Source organism: Mustela lutreola, chromosome 11, assembly GCF_030435805.1.
Source record: "Mustela lutreola isolate mMusLut2 chromosome 11, mMusLut2.pri, whole genome shotgun sequence".
Lineage (NCBI taxonomy): Eukaryota > Metazoa > Chordata > Mammalia > Carnivora > Mustelidae > Mustela > Mustela lutreola.
The window spans coordinates 28357528-28375692 of record NC_081300.1 but is presented as its reverse complement, the minus strand read 5'-3'; the positions used below and the strand labels follow the sequence as shown (position 1 = coordinate 28375692).

General features: G+C 47.5%; 1 protein-coding gene across 3 annotated transcripts in view; it reads left to right on the top strand.

The window, feature by feature from the left end:
• SETBP1 (SET binding protein 1) overlaps positions 1–18165 on the top strand; it is a 363307-nt gene that overhangs the window by 167940 nt on the left and 177202 nt on the right. For all 3 annotated transcript variants that reach the window (XM_059139956.1, XM_059139957.1, XM_059139958.1), the window contains one exon: positions 15812–15865. In XM_059139956.1, the coding sequence (XP_058995939.1) occupies positions 15812–15865 (54 nt within the window). The remainder of the gene's footprint in view (positions 1–15811; positions 15866–18165) is intronic.

The following is an 18165-nucleotide window of genomic DNA, read 5'->3' as shown; positions in this document are numbered from 1 at the left end:
TTATAGATGGTAGGGGCCATTCCGATTTGCAAGCCATTTTCCCGCTTGAGGCCTTTGAGCCTGATGTCCATCTCCCCCAAGTGCCATTCCCACAGTTCTGATTCGGAGCGTTGACTGCATTTAGCTGTGATTGCCTCAGGTTCTATGGCGTTCCTCATAGTGTGGATTTCTCAACACAGCCTCCACACGGATGAGCCCCAAACCCCTCGCCCAGGATACCCTCAGCATATCTAACGTTCCAGGACAAGCTGCTCATCCATCCACCAAGCCCCCGTGTGCTTCCTGTTCTGTGTCAAAGCTCTCCGTACCCAACCACGCCAGGATGCTCCCGCGCTGCCAACCCTTCCCACGGCACCACCCACCTAGTCTCAACCAATGGTCGTTCCATTCTTCCAACTTCTTAGGTCAAATCCCTTGGCATCATCCTTCATGTGCGTCTCTCCCTCGCACTCCATGGCTAACCCAACAGCAAATACTGGAGCCCGTTCTCCACGCAGCAGCCAAGGGAACAGCTTCCCGGGGAACTCAGACCATGTCCAGTGCCTGGGCTTCTCCAGTGACTTGCCCAGGCCATTTAGAGTAAGGGACTGTGTCCTAAACATTGGGATTAATACTTAATGGCTCTGTAGCTCGACTCAACGCTCACTGCTAACCACTGTTCCCCCTGCCTGCTCTGCTCTAGCTACACGGGCCTCCTTGCTCTTTTGCCAGGACGGGGAGCACATGTTCATGTCAGTAACTGTCCACATCATGTTTCCTCTGTTTGAAGATTTTTTAAATTTTTTATTTACTTATTTGACAGAGAGAGATCACAAGTAGGCAGAATGGCAGGCAGAGAGAGAGGAAGGGAAGCAGGCTCCCTGCTGAGCAGAGAGCCTGATGCGGGACTAGATCCCAGGACCCTGAGATCATGACCTGAGCCAAAGGCAGAGGCTTAACCTGCTAAGCCACCCAGGCGCCCCTATGTTTCCTCTGTTTGGACTGCTCTTCTCCCAAATAGCCCATGGCTCACTTTCTAACTTCATCCCTACTTCTCCATCCCCCATGGCCTTTCTTCTTTTTCATCTTTTATTAAAATCGACAGCTTACATCATTATTAGTATTCCTATTGTTACCATTTTACTTTATCGTCTGCCTCATTGAAAGCAAGGACTTGATTTTTTATTGTCATTATTATGGCCCCAGTTCCTAGAAAAATAAATATTTATTGCATGAATTTATTGGATGAATATTGGCATCTTTCACATTTATTCCTTTCAGTAGCCAAGCCTGCTGCTCAGCGAGATTTACACAGAGGACATATTAATTCCTAAGCTTGTTGGGCTGTGTCATGCAAGTCCCCTGGCCTGGGTTCCAGTCCAGCTGTCGGTGGTCTTTAGCAGGTAGGCCCACGAGTACAGCAGGGGTGTGCTGATGGAGCCAGCTCCTGGTGGCACGAACCACCTGGGGACATGTGTTCCCAGCTCTGCAATCAGTCTCTTCAGGTTGGTAGCTTGAAACAGCAGGAGAGCTTACACTATGGGAGTTTATTGGCAGATGCCGTACACTCGGGTTTTGCTACCTTCCGAGAGTCAGTTATTAAAGATTTGTCAGCACAAGACTGATGAGTAACAATTACTCCTCCCTCTGATATGGGGTGCATTTTTAAGAGGGGGCATTTATAACTACATGGCAATGACACTGGGAACCATTTACAGAGAAGGAGAGTTGGAAGCACTTGGGACATTCCACCTAGAGATGTACAGGTCTGATACCTGGAACCAGAAACATCCAGGACGGCTCATGACTGGAGGACTGAGCATACTGGAGCATGGGTGTGTACGTGTGCAAAGCTGGAGAATGCAGGAGAAAGGGGAACCAACACCAAATCGTTTGGTTTGATAGGTGGCTCTAAGTTAGGATGTGCAGTCTGGAGTAAGTTGATGAGTCCGTCTGTTTCCTCATCTGTAAAATGGGGTTCACATTCTCTGCCTGACAGGAAGATCATGATGGTTTTAAAAACAACACGCCGTTAGTTTCTGTTCTCAGGACTCTGGGGCTGAGTTTCAGTGAGGCATATTTCAACAGAATAAAGGTAGAGCATGCTCTAGGCTCTTGCTGTGGCACGAAAATAGCAATGCCACTTCCTCTGAAGTGTTCAAGCTGGGTGTCCATCTGTCGGAGAAGTTCGAGAAGGGGATTCCTGCTTTGGAGGGAGGTCTGGATACTCACGCCCCAAGATCCCTTCCACACTAAGACTTCTACAGCCAAGAACATGGCCCTGGGCAAATCACTGACCGATTTTTTTGCCTCATTTCCTCCATCTGTCAAACAAGCGGGATAGTTTTCTGTCCCTCTCTGTTTTGCTGTTGGGATGATTAAGCGAGATCATCCTTTGAAACGTTTTTAGGTCTAGGGCGTAAAAGTATTTATTTTATCCATCTCGTGCTTCCTTCTTGTTATAATAAAAACACTTTATATGTTGAAATAGGGCAATGTTCCCTGGGCTGGGCTATGAAGAATCCCAGCCATGTCTCACCTAGTCGATTACAGAGTAAATAATTAAAAGACAGCCCCGTTGTCAAACTCTTCCATTTTATGTGGAAAGAAGCTGTGTGTCTCAGAATTGAGATTCCTGTTAATATCTCATGAGGTCAAGGAAAGCTGTAGGGTGCTGAAGAGACGGGGCCCTGGCATCCACATGATTCAGCCTTTGCTATAGCTTTACAGGGATGAGCCGCTAGGCCCAGCGAGTTAGGGCCTCCCTCCCCTCTTGTCCCTCGTCTACCACAGAGTCATCCTTGCTTCATATAGTTCCCAGGTCCCAATGGGTCCTTTGCCCTCCAAATGCTGGGCCTCTCTCAAATTCCTTAGATCTGGAATTTCTCTCTATCCAAAGACATGCAGACTCCCAATTTTTCTTGCCTGGTTAAAAGTGAAACACAGCCAATAGCTATCCTGAGCCCAGTCACACGGTGATTACGACACACCTGATTGATAGTGGGTACTTCCCTGAACCCAGGCTTAAGTAGGAAGGGATGTGGAGAGAAGCAAGAGGCCAGTGAGGGAGGGAAGGTATACATTCTTCTAAAGACACACTTAGGCTTCACTAACTCCTCAGTGCTGCCAGGAGCCTTACTTCTTATCATGCAACTGCTCTACCATGTTCTGTGATATCCCACCCCGAAGGGTGATAGATAGTGATAGATAGTATGTATGAAGCGAGATAATGGCCAGGGCAACTAGTGGGTCCCCCCATGGCCTTTCCCCGACACACAGGCTGGCAGAGCTCCTCATGTCAGAGGTGGGGAGGGCTAAGAACCAGGTGGAGATGTGATTTGCACTGGGGTCCCACTACCTGTGAATTGCCAAATATGGCTGCAGAAGTGATCGTTGCCAGACTCTGTGGTAGACCCTTTATGTTTGTGCTATAAATACGTGGCTTGGACCTAAGATTACTAAGGGTCTCAGACTGAGTTAGCAGCCACGTCCTGTCCCACTGATGCAGCATCTGTGTTGTTCATTCATTTTGTGCATTCTCAGTGGGCAACGTGTAGAGAGGCATCTCCAACCGAGCCAGCCAGAAATTAGGGGCAAGTTTGTCCCAAAATGAGTGGGTTGGGAATCAGGCACACATGAGACTTGGGGGAGAACAATTTAAAGGATACCTTATTTGCAGAAGAGGTGTGGGTAGATAGAATCCGCATTTGCCGGGGCCGCTTTGACAAAAGGGAAACCTCCATTTTCCAAACACCTCTGTCAAACAGTCGTCTTATTCTTGAAAATGAAATCCCAAGGGACCATTTTTTAGCAACCCATAGTCAAGGCAGGACTGCACAAAACACAAACAGACACATGCCCCAGGAAACAGCCAAACGTTTCCAGAAGTCCTGTATAAAATACAAGAGGGACAGATTTTTACCAAAGTACCAGGGCATGTGTGCCACGGGACCATACCTCCTTCAAGGTCATCACACTGGGGATTCGCATCCCATTTTCTGAAGATGCTCTGCTAGCTAAATATATCAGGGGTCATCTTTAGAAGCTGTGGGAGACCCTGTAGCCTATGGCCAATGGTGAAGAACCACTCTGGAAACAGCCAGGTATCTCCGTCCTCCAAGAACTCTGATCCCAGGGAGTGGTAGGACCAAATGAGGACTCAGCACTCTTAGGGCTGTAACACTAATGCAAAAGCAGGGCCATTTGTGAAAGAAATTGCACACTGGTTGTGCAAACAGGTTTCAGATGGCAGCTCAAAGAGATTGTCATTTCCACCAAAAGCAAAGCATATAAACGGCCATGTTTCACGTGGCTTAGGTAAAGTGAAGAAGCAAATAACCAGATCTTCTTTAAAAATACTTAACTAGTGCTCACTTTAGCAGCATGTGTACTAAAAAGTAAACAAAACAAAACAAAACAAAAAAGCTAACTCATCTTTCAGATGAAAACTGTAAGCAGAGGTATTTGGTAAACAAAGACTGTCTTTCAAATTTTAGTTTGTGAAGGTTGTTTCTTGCAAAAGAGGAAGAACTCTGGTTTCACTTCTCTTACCTTTGAAAAAGATGGTTGTCTGTCTCCCCTGAAAATTGTACCTGCTGTCCAGCTCCATCATTCTGTCAGGTGCAAAACTGCCCGGACGACTTCTTCCTCCTGGTCCTCGTGCTCTGCTGCATTCAAGGAGGACATAAGCCATGCTTCATGCCTAGCAGAGGTGGAATACTTGGGATTTCCCATTTTTGTGTGTTATTGAAAGTGCCCACCTATGTGACCATGATGATATTATTCTTCCTTGGAATGCAACTATCCCCTTCTCATTACTGCTTTGGTTATCTTGCCCCCCCCCCCAAACACCTGCCTCCTTGTGTCTTAGTTGGCATCCCTAAAAGACAGAGATCTTTTCTAGATGGCAGGAGGGGACCCACGACAGCATCTAGACTGTTGGCAGCACCGCACGTATGGAGTAGTCTCAATTGGAATTGAGCAGACTCTCCAGATCTGTCGATTACTGTCTTGCAACTTTAAATAAGTTATTTCACATGGCTAAGTTTCCGCTCTCTCATTCTTAAGATGGACATAGTCATGAGGTTCTTGAGAAAGTGTAGTGATATGAGCTGATCCCTGGAAAGCATTGATGAGTTCATGGGGATTCCCAGCATCTGTGATGGTGCCTGGACCCTGGCATGCCCTTCTTAGCTGGAAAGGGAGAAGGAAAGGAGGAGAGAAAGGAGGGGGTGGGGAAAGTGTATAAGCCTGGTTAGGAAGAGAGGATGCACATGATAAGGAACAGTGTTTGTGGCGGTGGAAGTGTACGGGGCAGACTCTTGGTCAGACAGAATTCAGGAACAAAAAGTTCCTTTGAAAATGTCATCTTTACAGGAAATATTGAAAGGGGTCCTCTAAGCAAAGAGAGAGCCTACAAGTGGTAGATCAGAAAGGAACAGAGACCATATACAGTAACAGTCACCTTACAGGCAATACAATGGCACTAAATTCATATCTCTCAATAGTTACCCTGAATGTGAATGGGCTAAATGCCCCTGTCAAAAGACACAGGGTATCAGAATGGATAAAAAAACAAAACCCATCTATATGTTGCCTCCAAGAAACACATTTTAAGCCCGAAGACACCTCCAGATTTAAAGTGAGGGGGTGGAAAAGAATTTACCATGCTAATGGACATCAGAAGAAAGCAGGAGTGGCAATCCTTATATCAGATCAATTAGATTTTAAGCCAAAGACTGTAATAAGAGATGAGGAAGGACACTATATCATACTCAAAGGGTCTGTCCAACAAGAAGATTTAACAATTTTAAATATCTATGCCCCCAACGTGGGAGCAGCCAACTATATAAACCAATTAATAACAAAATCAAAGAAACACATAAACAACAATACAATAATAGTAGGGGACTTTAATATTCCCCTCACTGAAATGGACAGGTCATCCAAGCAAAAGATCAGCAAGGAAATAAAGGCCTTAAATGACACACTGGACCAGATGGACATCACAGATATATTCAGAATATTTCATCCCAAAGCAACAGAATACACATTCTTCTCTAGTGCACATGGTACATTCTCCAGAATAGATCACATCCTCGGTCCTAAATCAGGACTCAACCGGTATCAAAAGATTGGGATCATTCCCTGCATATTTTCAGACCACAATGCTCTAAAGCTAGAACTCAACCACAAAAGGAAGTTTGGAAAGAACCCAAATACATGGAGAAAATGTCATCTTGAGTTCAGAGACATTTGAGAGGAAGATCAAGACAGTAGGCCATTACCTTAGATGCCTGTGCTGTGAGGCTACCCAGGGTTCATGGTACCCGCGTGGCAGATTATTTGGGGCACAGCTGTCCATGCTAATGTCCCTGGATGCCTACTGGGCATGATAGGAACAGAGAAGGCACCAATCCATGCAGGGATGCCTGAAGGGGGTCACGTATGCCTCAGGCGGGGGACTGGCCTTGTCATGATTCGGAGTCATTATCACATTCCAGTTCGGCCACTTTTTGCCTCCAAAACCATGAATGATTTAACCAGTTTGAGCCTCAGTTTGCTCAACTGTTAACTGTTGAAAACAGCTCTGCCCTGTATTGGTAGCGTGAACATGAGGAGGGATAATAGAGCTGAAGCATCTACTTGGTACAATCACAGGCAAAAGTGGGTCTTGAAAAATGAATGATTTCTCACATTATAATTCCCAGGAGCTCAGGGTAGGCTTTCTGGAGCCGATCCTTCCACTTTACCTGGGGCTTGCAGAAGCTGTGGCTGCTCGCATCTACGAGGTTCAGCCATCCCTGGGTCCTGCTTGACGGTTTCCCTTTCAGATACTCACCTGTAACCGCGATTAATTGCTCCAGATTTGGCCCGAGGGACCCTGATTCTCAGCCAAATTGGCTACACTGAGCTGAGGAGAAGAGCTTTTGATTCTAGTGCTCAGACCCTCTCTGAAGCAAGCACCTTCTGACTTTTCCATTCTCTGCTGCGAGTGAGCCCAGGGGTGTAAATCAATTTCCTGGGATTCGCCAAGGAGACGCGTTTGAAAGCTTTAATACTAGTTTTAGAGCCAAGCGAGCAGATCATCTGGTCAGTTCTAAGCAGAAACTCAGCGAATGATGAGAAGGAGACAGGGGTGGATTCCCTCCCTGCCTCAGCACCCAGCCTCGCCTGGCGTTATGTTCAGTGAAGGGAACCTCCGTTACTGGCCTTCTACGGACTTTGCAAACAGCCCACAGAGGCTTGCGATGTGATTTCTTCATTTCGTTCAAAGGGAAGGACCTACAGCCCAGATTGTGTTCCTGAGAAGCGGCATATCTTTAGCTCCTTCCTTTCCTGGTAAATTAGTTATGCTTTCTTAAGCATGTAGCTTGCGGAACTTTAGATGAAGACAGCAGACATCACTGCCGGCAGAGAGCATAAAGAAAGGAAGAGAACACATTTTCCTGATGAGTAACTCATGGCAAGTATTAAAGGCTGAGTTCCTAAAATGAGGTCTAATGTGTTCTTAAAATGAGTTCTAAAGGTTAATTCTCTTTTCCCCAGGTATGTTCTGTTAGCGCCGTGAATGGTGCGTTCCCCTATCTAAGGGCCTTCTCTTTTAAGATAAGAGTTTTCAAAATTTCTTTCTTACAAAGCTCTAAATCATCTTAGCGTGGAAGTCCAATATGAAATGCCAGTGGAGGTTGTGCTGCCCCCGATGAAGTGGGTGAGGGGTTGGCACGCCCCACCTCAGCTCCCATCCGTCACCAGCGCATAGTCCCGGGACGCTTCTGTGGAATCTGGGGCTCCTCGGGGTACACTTGGAGAAGCACTGTTCTCCAAGTTTGTTTTGCATGGTTCTCTTTGAGGTGTCAGCATCGCAGAGGATGAGATGGAACCTCTGATAACACACATTCCCCAAAGAGCAGGGCTCAGAGCCTTAAGATGGAGTGAGAAAGAACATGAGTCAGCCAAACGAGGTTCCACAGACGTTCTACCTTCTGCGGGTTGTTACCTTCAGAAATGACTTAACCTCTACACTTTACCAAAATCCTTAAGAAATGGGGCTATGAACACCCATGTCATGTGTCACCAAGTTCTATCAGGTTGACCTTTGTAAACTTCCCACCCAACGCCACACAAAATGGTCTCCACGACATCTGTTTTTCCTGGTCTGAGGAACAAGGTGTTTAAAAACAATTCTAATGGGAATTTCAAAAAGGGTGGGACAAGCTTCTACAAGTTCACCAGTTTGAAGTAACATAAAATAAGACTCATTGTCTCAGGGAGTTCTAGATTAGGGCATTAGGGTCCTCTTCTGTCATTAGGTGTCTGTGGTTATGGCTCTGATCTACAAGAAGAAGGATTAAACACATTCCCACTCAGAAGTGCAAATAGTTATAACTTGGACAAGAACCAAATACACATACCACCATTAGAACATAGGCTCTATGTGCAAGGTTATGCATGGAATTAAAAAAAAAAAAGAGTAAGCTCTTTTGGCCGCGTACCTAGGGGATTTTGTTAGACATCTCACCTGTAAATGTTAGAACCCCATCATTAAGAAAAATAAATAAGAAATCAAGACCAGGCCTGCTTGGCATTATATTCAGTTATTATTAGTCATCCTTATTGCTCTTTGGGCAGGGATTCCATAGCTAAGCCTGGAGCTGTCAGTGGTTTCAGGTTCAACCTTTAAAATTCCATGAGGGCTGAGGGCTGAGGGCTTTTAGCAAAGGGACCATCAGCCAGACCAAGATGGCAGCTTTCAGTGTGTTGCTTGCTTCTTAGGCTGATGGGAAGCCAGCTGTGTGGTTTCCATGCCACACACCCCAAATGTCTTGGCAGGTAGACTAATGCTTTTGGAATCGTAAGGTTGTTTACCTGGAGCTCGAATGTGGAGGTGACTGCAGGCTTACTGGGATGAGGAACCCATGTAGCAGTCCGATGACCATCTGCCTAAGTTCCTGTTTGCACAGCGGTCCAGTAGTGAAGAGGGATACGAGACCATCCCACCACCTTTCCTTCCGTCCTTCTGATTAGGGATTCTTCCAGACAGTTGAAGGATGTGTCTTGCAGGGAGAGTTGCTAGGAAAGAGAAGAGGGAAGAAACCAGAGACAGTCTGCTCCATCTCTTTTTCATCCCTAAGATAAGGACACTTTGGGCTGCTGGAAGCATAGGGCCAGAGAGAGCATAGCATTCATCTATAGGCAGTAAAAGAAGACCCGGACAGGTGAAGTGTGAGCCCATGACAGATCCCCCATCATGCGTTGAGCTGGGACCAGGCTGGGACATGAGTCTTCCTCCTCCGAGTCTAGCAAATGGCCTTTTGTACAGCAGTGGCAGTTCATCGGCCCCATGGGGAGAGGCAACCTGATGGTTCCGTTTCACCTCCCTTTTCCACTTTCCACGTTTTCTTCTGTGGTCCCCGTGGAGCCGTGGGCTCACTGCTGGTGGGTGCTTCCGGAGCCTGCTGCTTCGTGGAAATCACCTTCACCTTCTTTCCTTTTTTTCTGTCTTAACCGTGACTCACCTTGCGGCGCTCCCCAGCCCTTTCAGAGTCTCCCGGTCCTTCGTGTGAGGGCATCTGAGACTTTCTCTCAGTTGCATACACAGAGCTGGTTTTGTTCCACGTTATCCATTGGGTGACTCGCAATCTTTCTGAGCCTCAGTTTCCTTTTGCCAAGTTAGAGAGTGGGGCTAGTTGGTTTCTGACACCCTCATAACACATTTGCCTGGGTGTTTGTCCCAGCCTGCTAGGACAGAGGCTGTCCTGAATTGTGTGCGCAGAGGGGCTGGGTTGGGTTGGGGTTCAGTTTCCATCCTACAGACAAAGGAGGAAGCAGGTGACACTTCACAAAGTAAAGGGGGAGAAAAAGATCCACTTCCTATAAAATAGGAAAGGGGAACAGGTTGAATGTGTGTGTGTAAAGGCGGTTAAGTAGAGGTTGTTTTTTTTTTTCTTTGAGAGAGAGAGCAAGGGAGTGGGGGGAGGGGCAGAAGGCGAGGGAGAGAGAATCTCCAGCAGACGCCCCGCTGAGTAGAGTCCAACATGGGGCTCCATCTCAGGACCCTGAGATCATGACCTTCACTGAAATCAAGAGTCAGATGCTTAACAGACTGAGCCACACAGGCATTCCTTAAGTAGATGTTTTACTTAATGAAAGGTTGGTATATTTAAACATAATTTTAAAATGAAGCATTTATTTCCCCAAAGCCATCTTTGCTCTGTTCTTTTATCTCTCTGCCCATGCGTCCATGCATGCAAGCATCGTCCGCCCATCCGTCTATCCGTCTGTCCATCTCCCAGGCCATCGTTTATTTCTCTGGCCCACAAGGGAGGAACTGGGGGGTGGGGGGGAAGCAAATGACCTAGAGGATCCTCAGTGCAACCGGGCTTCAGTTTGTCCAGCTGCATGTCTGCAAGGTTGAGATCCTTCTGGATAGATGTCCAGGGTGACCCATATCCCCCTCTTTTGTGTCAGTGACCCCATTCCCAGATGCATGTTACCCAGGTCCGCCTGGGGGATTGGTGGGGATATATGAGGCTGCACCCTCCCCAGATGAGATGTGTCCTTTTGGCGAGGGGCCAGGAGAGGGAAGTGACGTTCCTGGGAAGGCAGGCATAGGGAGAGGGGGAGCTGCCTCCTGTCCTCCTCTGAGGGAAGCTTTGGATGCTGTAGATGTTAGCAGGGGGAAGGGCTTGAGGGGCGGCCCTAGAGGGCACAAGGTGGTACTGGGGCTGCAGCTAGATGGATGGTGAGGGAAGCAAAGGGAACACCCCCCCCCCCCCCCATGCAGAGAGCTGGGTGGTGGAAGCAGGAGGTGAAGAGACTCTTGCCTTCTTAGGGCCCTACAGCTTCCTTGGTCCTCCTCTCTGCTCCTTAGCCCCCACCGCTCAGGCTTGGAGAGACAAAAAAAAAAAAAACAAAAAAAAAAAAAACCCACAACATCTGTGCCAAGAGAGAAAATGCAGCTCCTCAAAAATGGAAAGCAGGGTCATCATCCTAATATTTTGAATGTGGACTGTTCCAGAGAACAGCAAGACGTGTCAGGAATGAGAATGGTCTGAGACAGGGCCCCAGGAGCACTGCCCACTCCACCAGGGAGATGAAAGAATTTTCTCTTTCCTTTGCCTTTTAAATGTAATTCTGTCTGCCCTTCTCCCCCAACACCCGCTCAACCCTCTCGCTGGGAGCGGTGCAGACATTTAGCAGTCCTGGGAAAAGGCAGGATCCTTTTCATTAACTTCAGCCTGATTGAAGTCCCCAGAGCCATGCAGATTGCATTTTCCTCCCTCTCTGCCTCCCTGTCATGGATCGCTCCCTGCACAGCCGGACTGCTCTGGGCAGGGAGCTTTTCTCCAGGGGGACAGAATGAGGCCATCTCCGAGGAGGGGGCTGGTTTGGGGAGGGTCTGGGATCAGTGCTTTTCAGGGCAGTGGCTTTGTGGAGAGACACGCTCGTGTCTTCTTGCCCAGGCCTCAGTTTCCCCTGTACTGTGCGCACATGTTATCTCACTTTCAGCATGGAGGCAGGCAGGTAGCCCGCTCTGTCTGGGGTTAGGGGTTCTTGCAGAGGGACTGGATGTTAGAGGCCTCAGCCGGGGATGACTAGGTTAACTAGCCCTGGGATCTTGAGAAGTCGCTTATCAACTTCTGCAAAATAAGAACTTAGTCCGGAAGGTTTAAATTTGTTCTAGGGACAGAACGTTTGATTCCAGATTAATTTGTGTATGTGAAAGAGCAGAGCTGCCGCGGTTGAAGGGAGGGAGAGGTGGACATGGTGGGGGCTCTCTGGCTCCATGACCTGCCCTCGCTCCAGTTCCCGGGGAGAGGTGGCTCCTGACGGCGCTGGGGACACGGTGAGTTTTCTCATCCACCCAGAGAACTTCAACTGTCTCCTTCAGGTCCTGAAACTCTTTGGGGGTCCAGATCTAGGTGGGCTGTGATTGCAGAATACAGGAGGACTTCCCGTCTTGTATTTCCTTTTTTTTTTTTTTTTTAAGATTTTTATTTATTTATTTGACAGAGAGAGAGATCACAAGTAGGCAGAGGCAGGTAGAGATGGGGGGTGGTGAAGAAGCAGGCTCCCTGCTGAGCAGAGAGCCCGATGCAGGACTCAATCCCAGAACCCTGGGATCATGACCTGAGCCGAAGGCAGAGGCTTTAACCCACTGAGCCACCCAGGCGGCCCCCCCGCCGTCCTGTATTTCCAAGCCCCATCTGAGCACAGTCATTCAGTGCCAAGGGCCAGCCCTCTCCTCTTCCTGGGTGCAGAAGGTGTAGACATTTAGGAAATAATCAGCTGTGTAAAGGGGAGCGGTCAAGGAGCAAGGTCGGTGTTTGGCCCAAGAGCTCATATGTTTGGTTGGAGCAAAGGTAGAAGCCAGGAGCCAGGCCGGCAGGGGGTTCTCACCGGGTGCTGGGGAGAAGCAGACTTCCACACACCCTTATTCAGGAACCCTTGAAGGAGGAGGTCACGAGGTTTGCCTTTCGCTCTTTCCCAGGTCAGATAACACCTGAAGTATGCTAGACTGTGAGGGAAGTAGTTCAGAATCTCCCAAGGTAAGGAATTCAGGACTTCTAGAAGTTACCTGATAACCACACCTGACAGCTCCTCACCGCCTTCCCGAAACTCACCTTGGCTAAGCTAACACATCTAAACGGCCCTGGGCCCATTGTACTGTTTCATCCTCAGGAAGGGGAGCTCCCCCTCTCCCTGTGGTAGTGGGTTGCTTCACTGCTCAACCTCTTCCTCTTTCATCCTGTCTTTCCTTCAATTTAACCTTTGACACCTACACTGAAGTGTACACCAATAGTCACACATAAATACAGCGGCAAGAGAAGAGCTTGCTCTCATCGTGTAAGTTAATTAATTCATTCAAATTATCTGAGTGCCTACTTCATACAGGAAATGCTCTAGATACTGAGTGCCATTTCCTCTTGTCGACTTGAAGGGTGTCACAAGCCCTCTCACACTTCTGCTCTCCAGGCTCAGCAACTGGGCCATTCTCGCTCTCACCTCTGGGTTGACAATATTCCCCACTTTCCTTTTAAGTCATTTGGCCAACAGGTATTTATTGCCTAATCACCTGTCTAGACTCCTCATCACTTTGAGGAATGCAGAAGTTACATACGATATAAATCACGGTCTTGTTGGGCATGGTCTTGTTAGGTGAAGAAATAAAAAAAATACACATGACAGCATAAAACAGACCCCTTAAATCATTAAGAAGTAAATTGCATGCATCTGGTTTCCTTTAAGAGAAGGGAAGAGGTTATAAGACTTCCAGGAAGGTAGGATAGATAGATCCTAATTTTGTTGAGCTAGGGACGTAACAAGTAATAACCAAAGATGCCGTGTCTCTATATCCAGACAGATGGATCTGGCAAGTTCTCAATCCCAAAACCGCTGACACGAGGGAAAAGTGCATATGTTGAGATGCCTTGAACATGCTTGTGGTTGATTTCCAGATGAAGCGTCTCAGAACTAGGAGGAAGTCGATGTTCTGTCTCACACCTTCTCTCTATCTGGTGAACTCTGTTAAGGGTCGGGGTTGGGGGGGGGGGGCGGGGTGGGGAGAAAGACGCCTGCCTGCTGGATTCCCAAGGCCTGGAGAATTCGACATTTGGTCCTATATGCTAACACATGTTGGTGGCTCTGCCCTTGCAAAGGTCACTCCCATGCTCAAACCTCCCTCTGACTTTTCTGTTCCTCCTCTCCACTCCATCCTAACCTTTGCTCAGCTCAAGTTAGAGACCTAGACGGCATTGTCAAGATCTGAAGAGTAGACGGTCATTGCCAGTGAAATGAAATAATGTCTGGAAGAAGGGTCAAATAATGGTCATTCACAGCAGCATGCCTTATGTTACTACCTGTGGCTCATTGACTAAGAAAGTAGCACTCACCCTTTTTTGCTACACATGGCACCCCAACAAATTATCTCCAGCATGCCATCGTCGCGAGGCATCGTTGTATAGAAGAGAGGATGAGCTTTGGGAAAATACAGTTTTGGATTTAAATCCCAAATACAAGTTCTACCTGTGTGACCTAGAAAATACTATTTATCCCCCATGAAGTCTCAGTTTTCCCATCCGTAAAGTGGAGCTGCTGTCTATCTCATGTGGCAGTTGTTAGGTTAAAAAAGAGAAACCATGGGAAGCAGCAACCACTCCGCTAGACACCGCCGCCATCCTCAACCCTCAGTGTCTCCTAATTTCCTCCTTAACGCGTGCCGTGGCTGATGCCGGGGGAGCTCGGTCAGGGCGGGCACATCCCTTGTCCATGTCTTGATTCTATAGCTGCCTCACCTGAACTGCCTTATCCTGCTCCCTTTCTACTTGCAAGACTCAGTTCAAGCTCGTCTTCTTTCGGCGGCCCCCCACCCTCACTCCCTGACCTCTCCTGCTCTGTGCACGCACGGTTTGATGCTTCTACTCTACTCGACCCTCTACTCGCACTGACATACACGTATCTAGTCCTCAATGCAACTGCAGGTTCCTTAAAGACGGGGACTGTCTTACGATTCAGTTTGGTACTCAGTGACTAGTCAAGTGCCCTCATGGCTTGTTGCTTGGCTGTTTTGTAACAAACAGAGGGGCCAAACGGACTGGCTGGCTGTCACGACGAATGCCACCTTCTCTGGGCAGCTGTAGCCTGGGGAGCCTAGCCGTCAGGCCTGGGTGTGAGGACAGAGGTATAGCGTACCCATTCTCCACCTCATTTCAGCTCTGTGCCGGAGTTAGCACCACTTCCTGTATCATTTTTGGCAAAGTGATGTAAAGAAGCTGAACAGCCCCGTTGAGCTTTCCTGAAGGCTGGAGGCACTGGAGCCCAGTGTGACTCCCTCTCTTTCTTGAACCAAACAAAATATTGTTACAACAAACATGAAATCTTTCCTATTTTTCGCAAACGCTCTCCAGGCCTAACAAAGCTAGCAGTCACACTCCTTGAATCAAAATAAGCATCTGCCCTTTTTCTCTTGATCCTACAATTTCCCAGCATTTTTGAGCAACAATAAAGAATGTGATTATTTTAGTAATTAACTGTACGCTTCTATCTAGTGCTTTCTGAAGAGGATGCAAAAATATCAAAACATGAACTTGACCCTTTAATATTGATTAAACACAGAGACCCAGAAAATATCTAAACGTGACTCTTATCTTCCAATATTGTACATGACAGTTTGAGGCATAAGCTGTGAACACCTAAATAGTATGTAAGATCAAAGGTAATATATGATGAAGGGAAACTGAGTTACATGCAGGTGGGCAAAGGGAAGGGTTATTTTTACTGGTCCAATTGAAGAAGAAGAAAAAAAAGAAGGAAGGGGAGGAGGAGAAGGAGAAGAAAGGGGAGGTGCCGAGTAGAGGGGAGGGGAAGAGGGAGAAGAAGAGGAAAAAGCAGCCCTCCCAAGGAGATGGTCTGTAACTGTATCTTTAGCTTTGGTATCACAGACTACTTGGATAGTAGGAAGAAAGTCAGGGATCCTCTTCCTAAGGAAGTGTTATGCATCTATAAATTCGTGCACAATTTCAGAAGCCTATGGACCTGCTGACGTCGACACATAGTCCCTGATCTATAATTTAAGACCATTCGTAGAATTGGTGGCACATAGAGAGAGGGCAGGAGAGGGAGATCAAGTCAGAGGTGTGGTGGACACAAGATGAGAAGGCTGTTGGGTCGAGTTTCCTAGCCTGGAAATACCATGTTTGCTTTTTGCAATTATGCTTCCCAAGCTCCAGATCTGGGCAGTGGTGAGTCCATTGCCGATCAGTGGTCCTGGGGATACTGTGTGCAGACTTGGAAAAGTATCACTCAGGAAGACTCCTTTGTTCTTTTCCAGCTCCTCACAGCCAATGACCTTGCAGCCAGCGACCTCAAAGGATTTCAGCCACAGGTAAGTCCACTGATGCTTTTGTGAAGCTTGGGAGAGTGAAATGCCCCATAGTTGGGTCGTGAGCGAAAGAAGCAGGGGCCAGGGCAGAAACCCCCATAATGGAGCTCCAGTTTCTCTGACAGTCTGACACTGTCAACCTTGACAATGGCCTGGTGGCTTGCCCTCTCCTTCCAGCTTCTCCCTCCTGTCTTCGCGAACAAATCCACTTATTTCTGCTGTTTCTCAATATTTTATAGTTGGCGGGGGGTAGTGAAGGCCAAGATGGCTATAATGGATGCATGGTGGTGGCAGCCTAGCAGAGGAAGATGCAAACCCAAGGGGCGGGGGGCTGGGGCTGGACTTCTCCCTGTATTTCTCTTTTTGGAGATACTATACTTACATTTCCAAACTCTTTGTGTGCAAAGGACTTAAAGACAAGCTGTGGCACCAGGTTAATCTGAGAGTCTCCCACAGGCAGCTGGTTGTGTTTTGCCATTGTCTCTGGCTGGAATGCTGTTTGGAGGTCATGGGAGCGAGCAGGCAAGGGCTCTCTGAGGACCTCCTTGGTGTTGGTAAAGATGGGAAATCACCCTCCCTGTCTTTGGAAGGGGACTACTGTCAGTGCAGGAACATGTCAGCATTTCCACACAGACACACAAATACACAGCAGACACACAGAGGTCCCTGTGTTCCCCACACACCCCAGTGGAGATGGAGCATGTATACAAAGAGAGGTAATCCCAAGAGAGACAGCTGTGGTCCTCCACACTGACCCTGTCCCTCTTTCAATATGAACCTCTCTGTCACCTTTCCAACCCAGTGCCTGCCCTAAGGCTCCCATTGTTCCATTCCTCTCTGAGGAGATACCATCTCATGGCCGACACCTTCTGGGACAAAGCCAAGTCATTTTTTAACAGCAAGAATTCCATGTATTTGGCAAAGTTTTCTTCTTTAAATCTGTTTCACATCCAAGAGCTTACCATGCCCTCTCTATCCTATGTGGGGTACATCCTCTGTGTCCCCTTATACTGCAGGGGCACAGAGGACCGGAGTCCTGGTAAGAAATGGCCCCAGATCACATGGAGAGCTGGGGACACGAACAGAGAGTGGAAAGTAAAGGGTTTGAGAAAGAGAATGAACAAAACAAACGGCTCCAAGGGTGAGAGTCAAAGATGAGGCCCTGCACTGGTTTAGGGTGTGGTGTCCTTCTGTCCACCCTGTTGATCCATTGTTGATGCAACAAGGTTTTAAAAACAGATAGCCAGCAAGCCTTCGGGCAACTGCTGGCAACTGATAATCACTTATTCACACCAATTTGCAGGTGAGCTAAGGGAACGTGACCAAAAAAAAACTTGAGAAAACTAACATTGAGCCGTATTTTGCAGGTGAGCTAAGGGAACGTGACCAAAAAAAAAAAAAAAACAAAAAAAAAAAACATAAGAAAATCAACATTGACCCATACCCCCGTCCACAGCTACACTCACAGGCAGGGAATCCTAGCAAAAGATTCATTTTCACCCTAAAATTTATAACAAAAAAAGAGGAAAAAAAAGCTTGTGTGGTTGGTGTTTTGTGGCTTGAAAAGGCACATGGTAGAGACTGAGTTTGAAGAAGGGGTGTATAAGTGTGTTTGTGTATGTGTGTTTGTCTGTGTGCACATATGGTTTTGGCGTCGATTCTTTCTGAGGTGGTCATGTTCTTGCCATGTCTGTTGAGCCACATTTCTAGATACTAGATTTAAAGCGAATTGTTAAGGGAAGGAAAAGTTTAGATCTAGCTGGGGTGCGTCCATCGCATTTGAGGCCATGACGCTAGAAAGAGATAACCCCACGGTAGCTGGTGCAGACGGCTTACTCCCCTGCTTCTGTCTGACCTTTCCACATTATTCCATTTGTGTGTCATTCCCCTGAGGCAGGAGACATAAATGCATATTTTTCACTCCTCAGGATACATGTTCCCGAGACCGGGAAGCCCTGGGAATCTTGTGGCCAGAGCGTAATGCCCAGATCAAAGTTAATTCTCCACTGTTACTCCTAAATCAAAAAGGCCCGGATGTGTCTCGGGTCAACCACCCTTTTAGGTGCTTTTCTGAACAGAAGCAGAATTGTTAAGGAAATTGTTGCCCACCCGGTATGGACTGCCTTCTCTCAGCCCCACTGCTCCAAATTGTTGGCGTCTGTTGTTATTTTCCTCTTTTTAGTTTCAGATGAAACAGAGCTCCATGCATCCTGAGGTCCACAGTAATTCACGGACACATTCCCTTCCAGGAAGTGTGGTGGACTTTTGCAGGGCGGCCGGTGGAGGGAGCTCACTGAGACCCA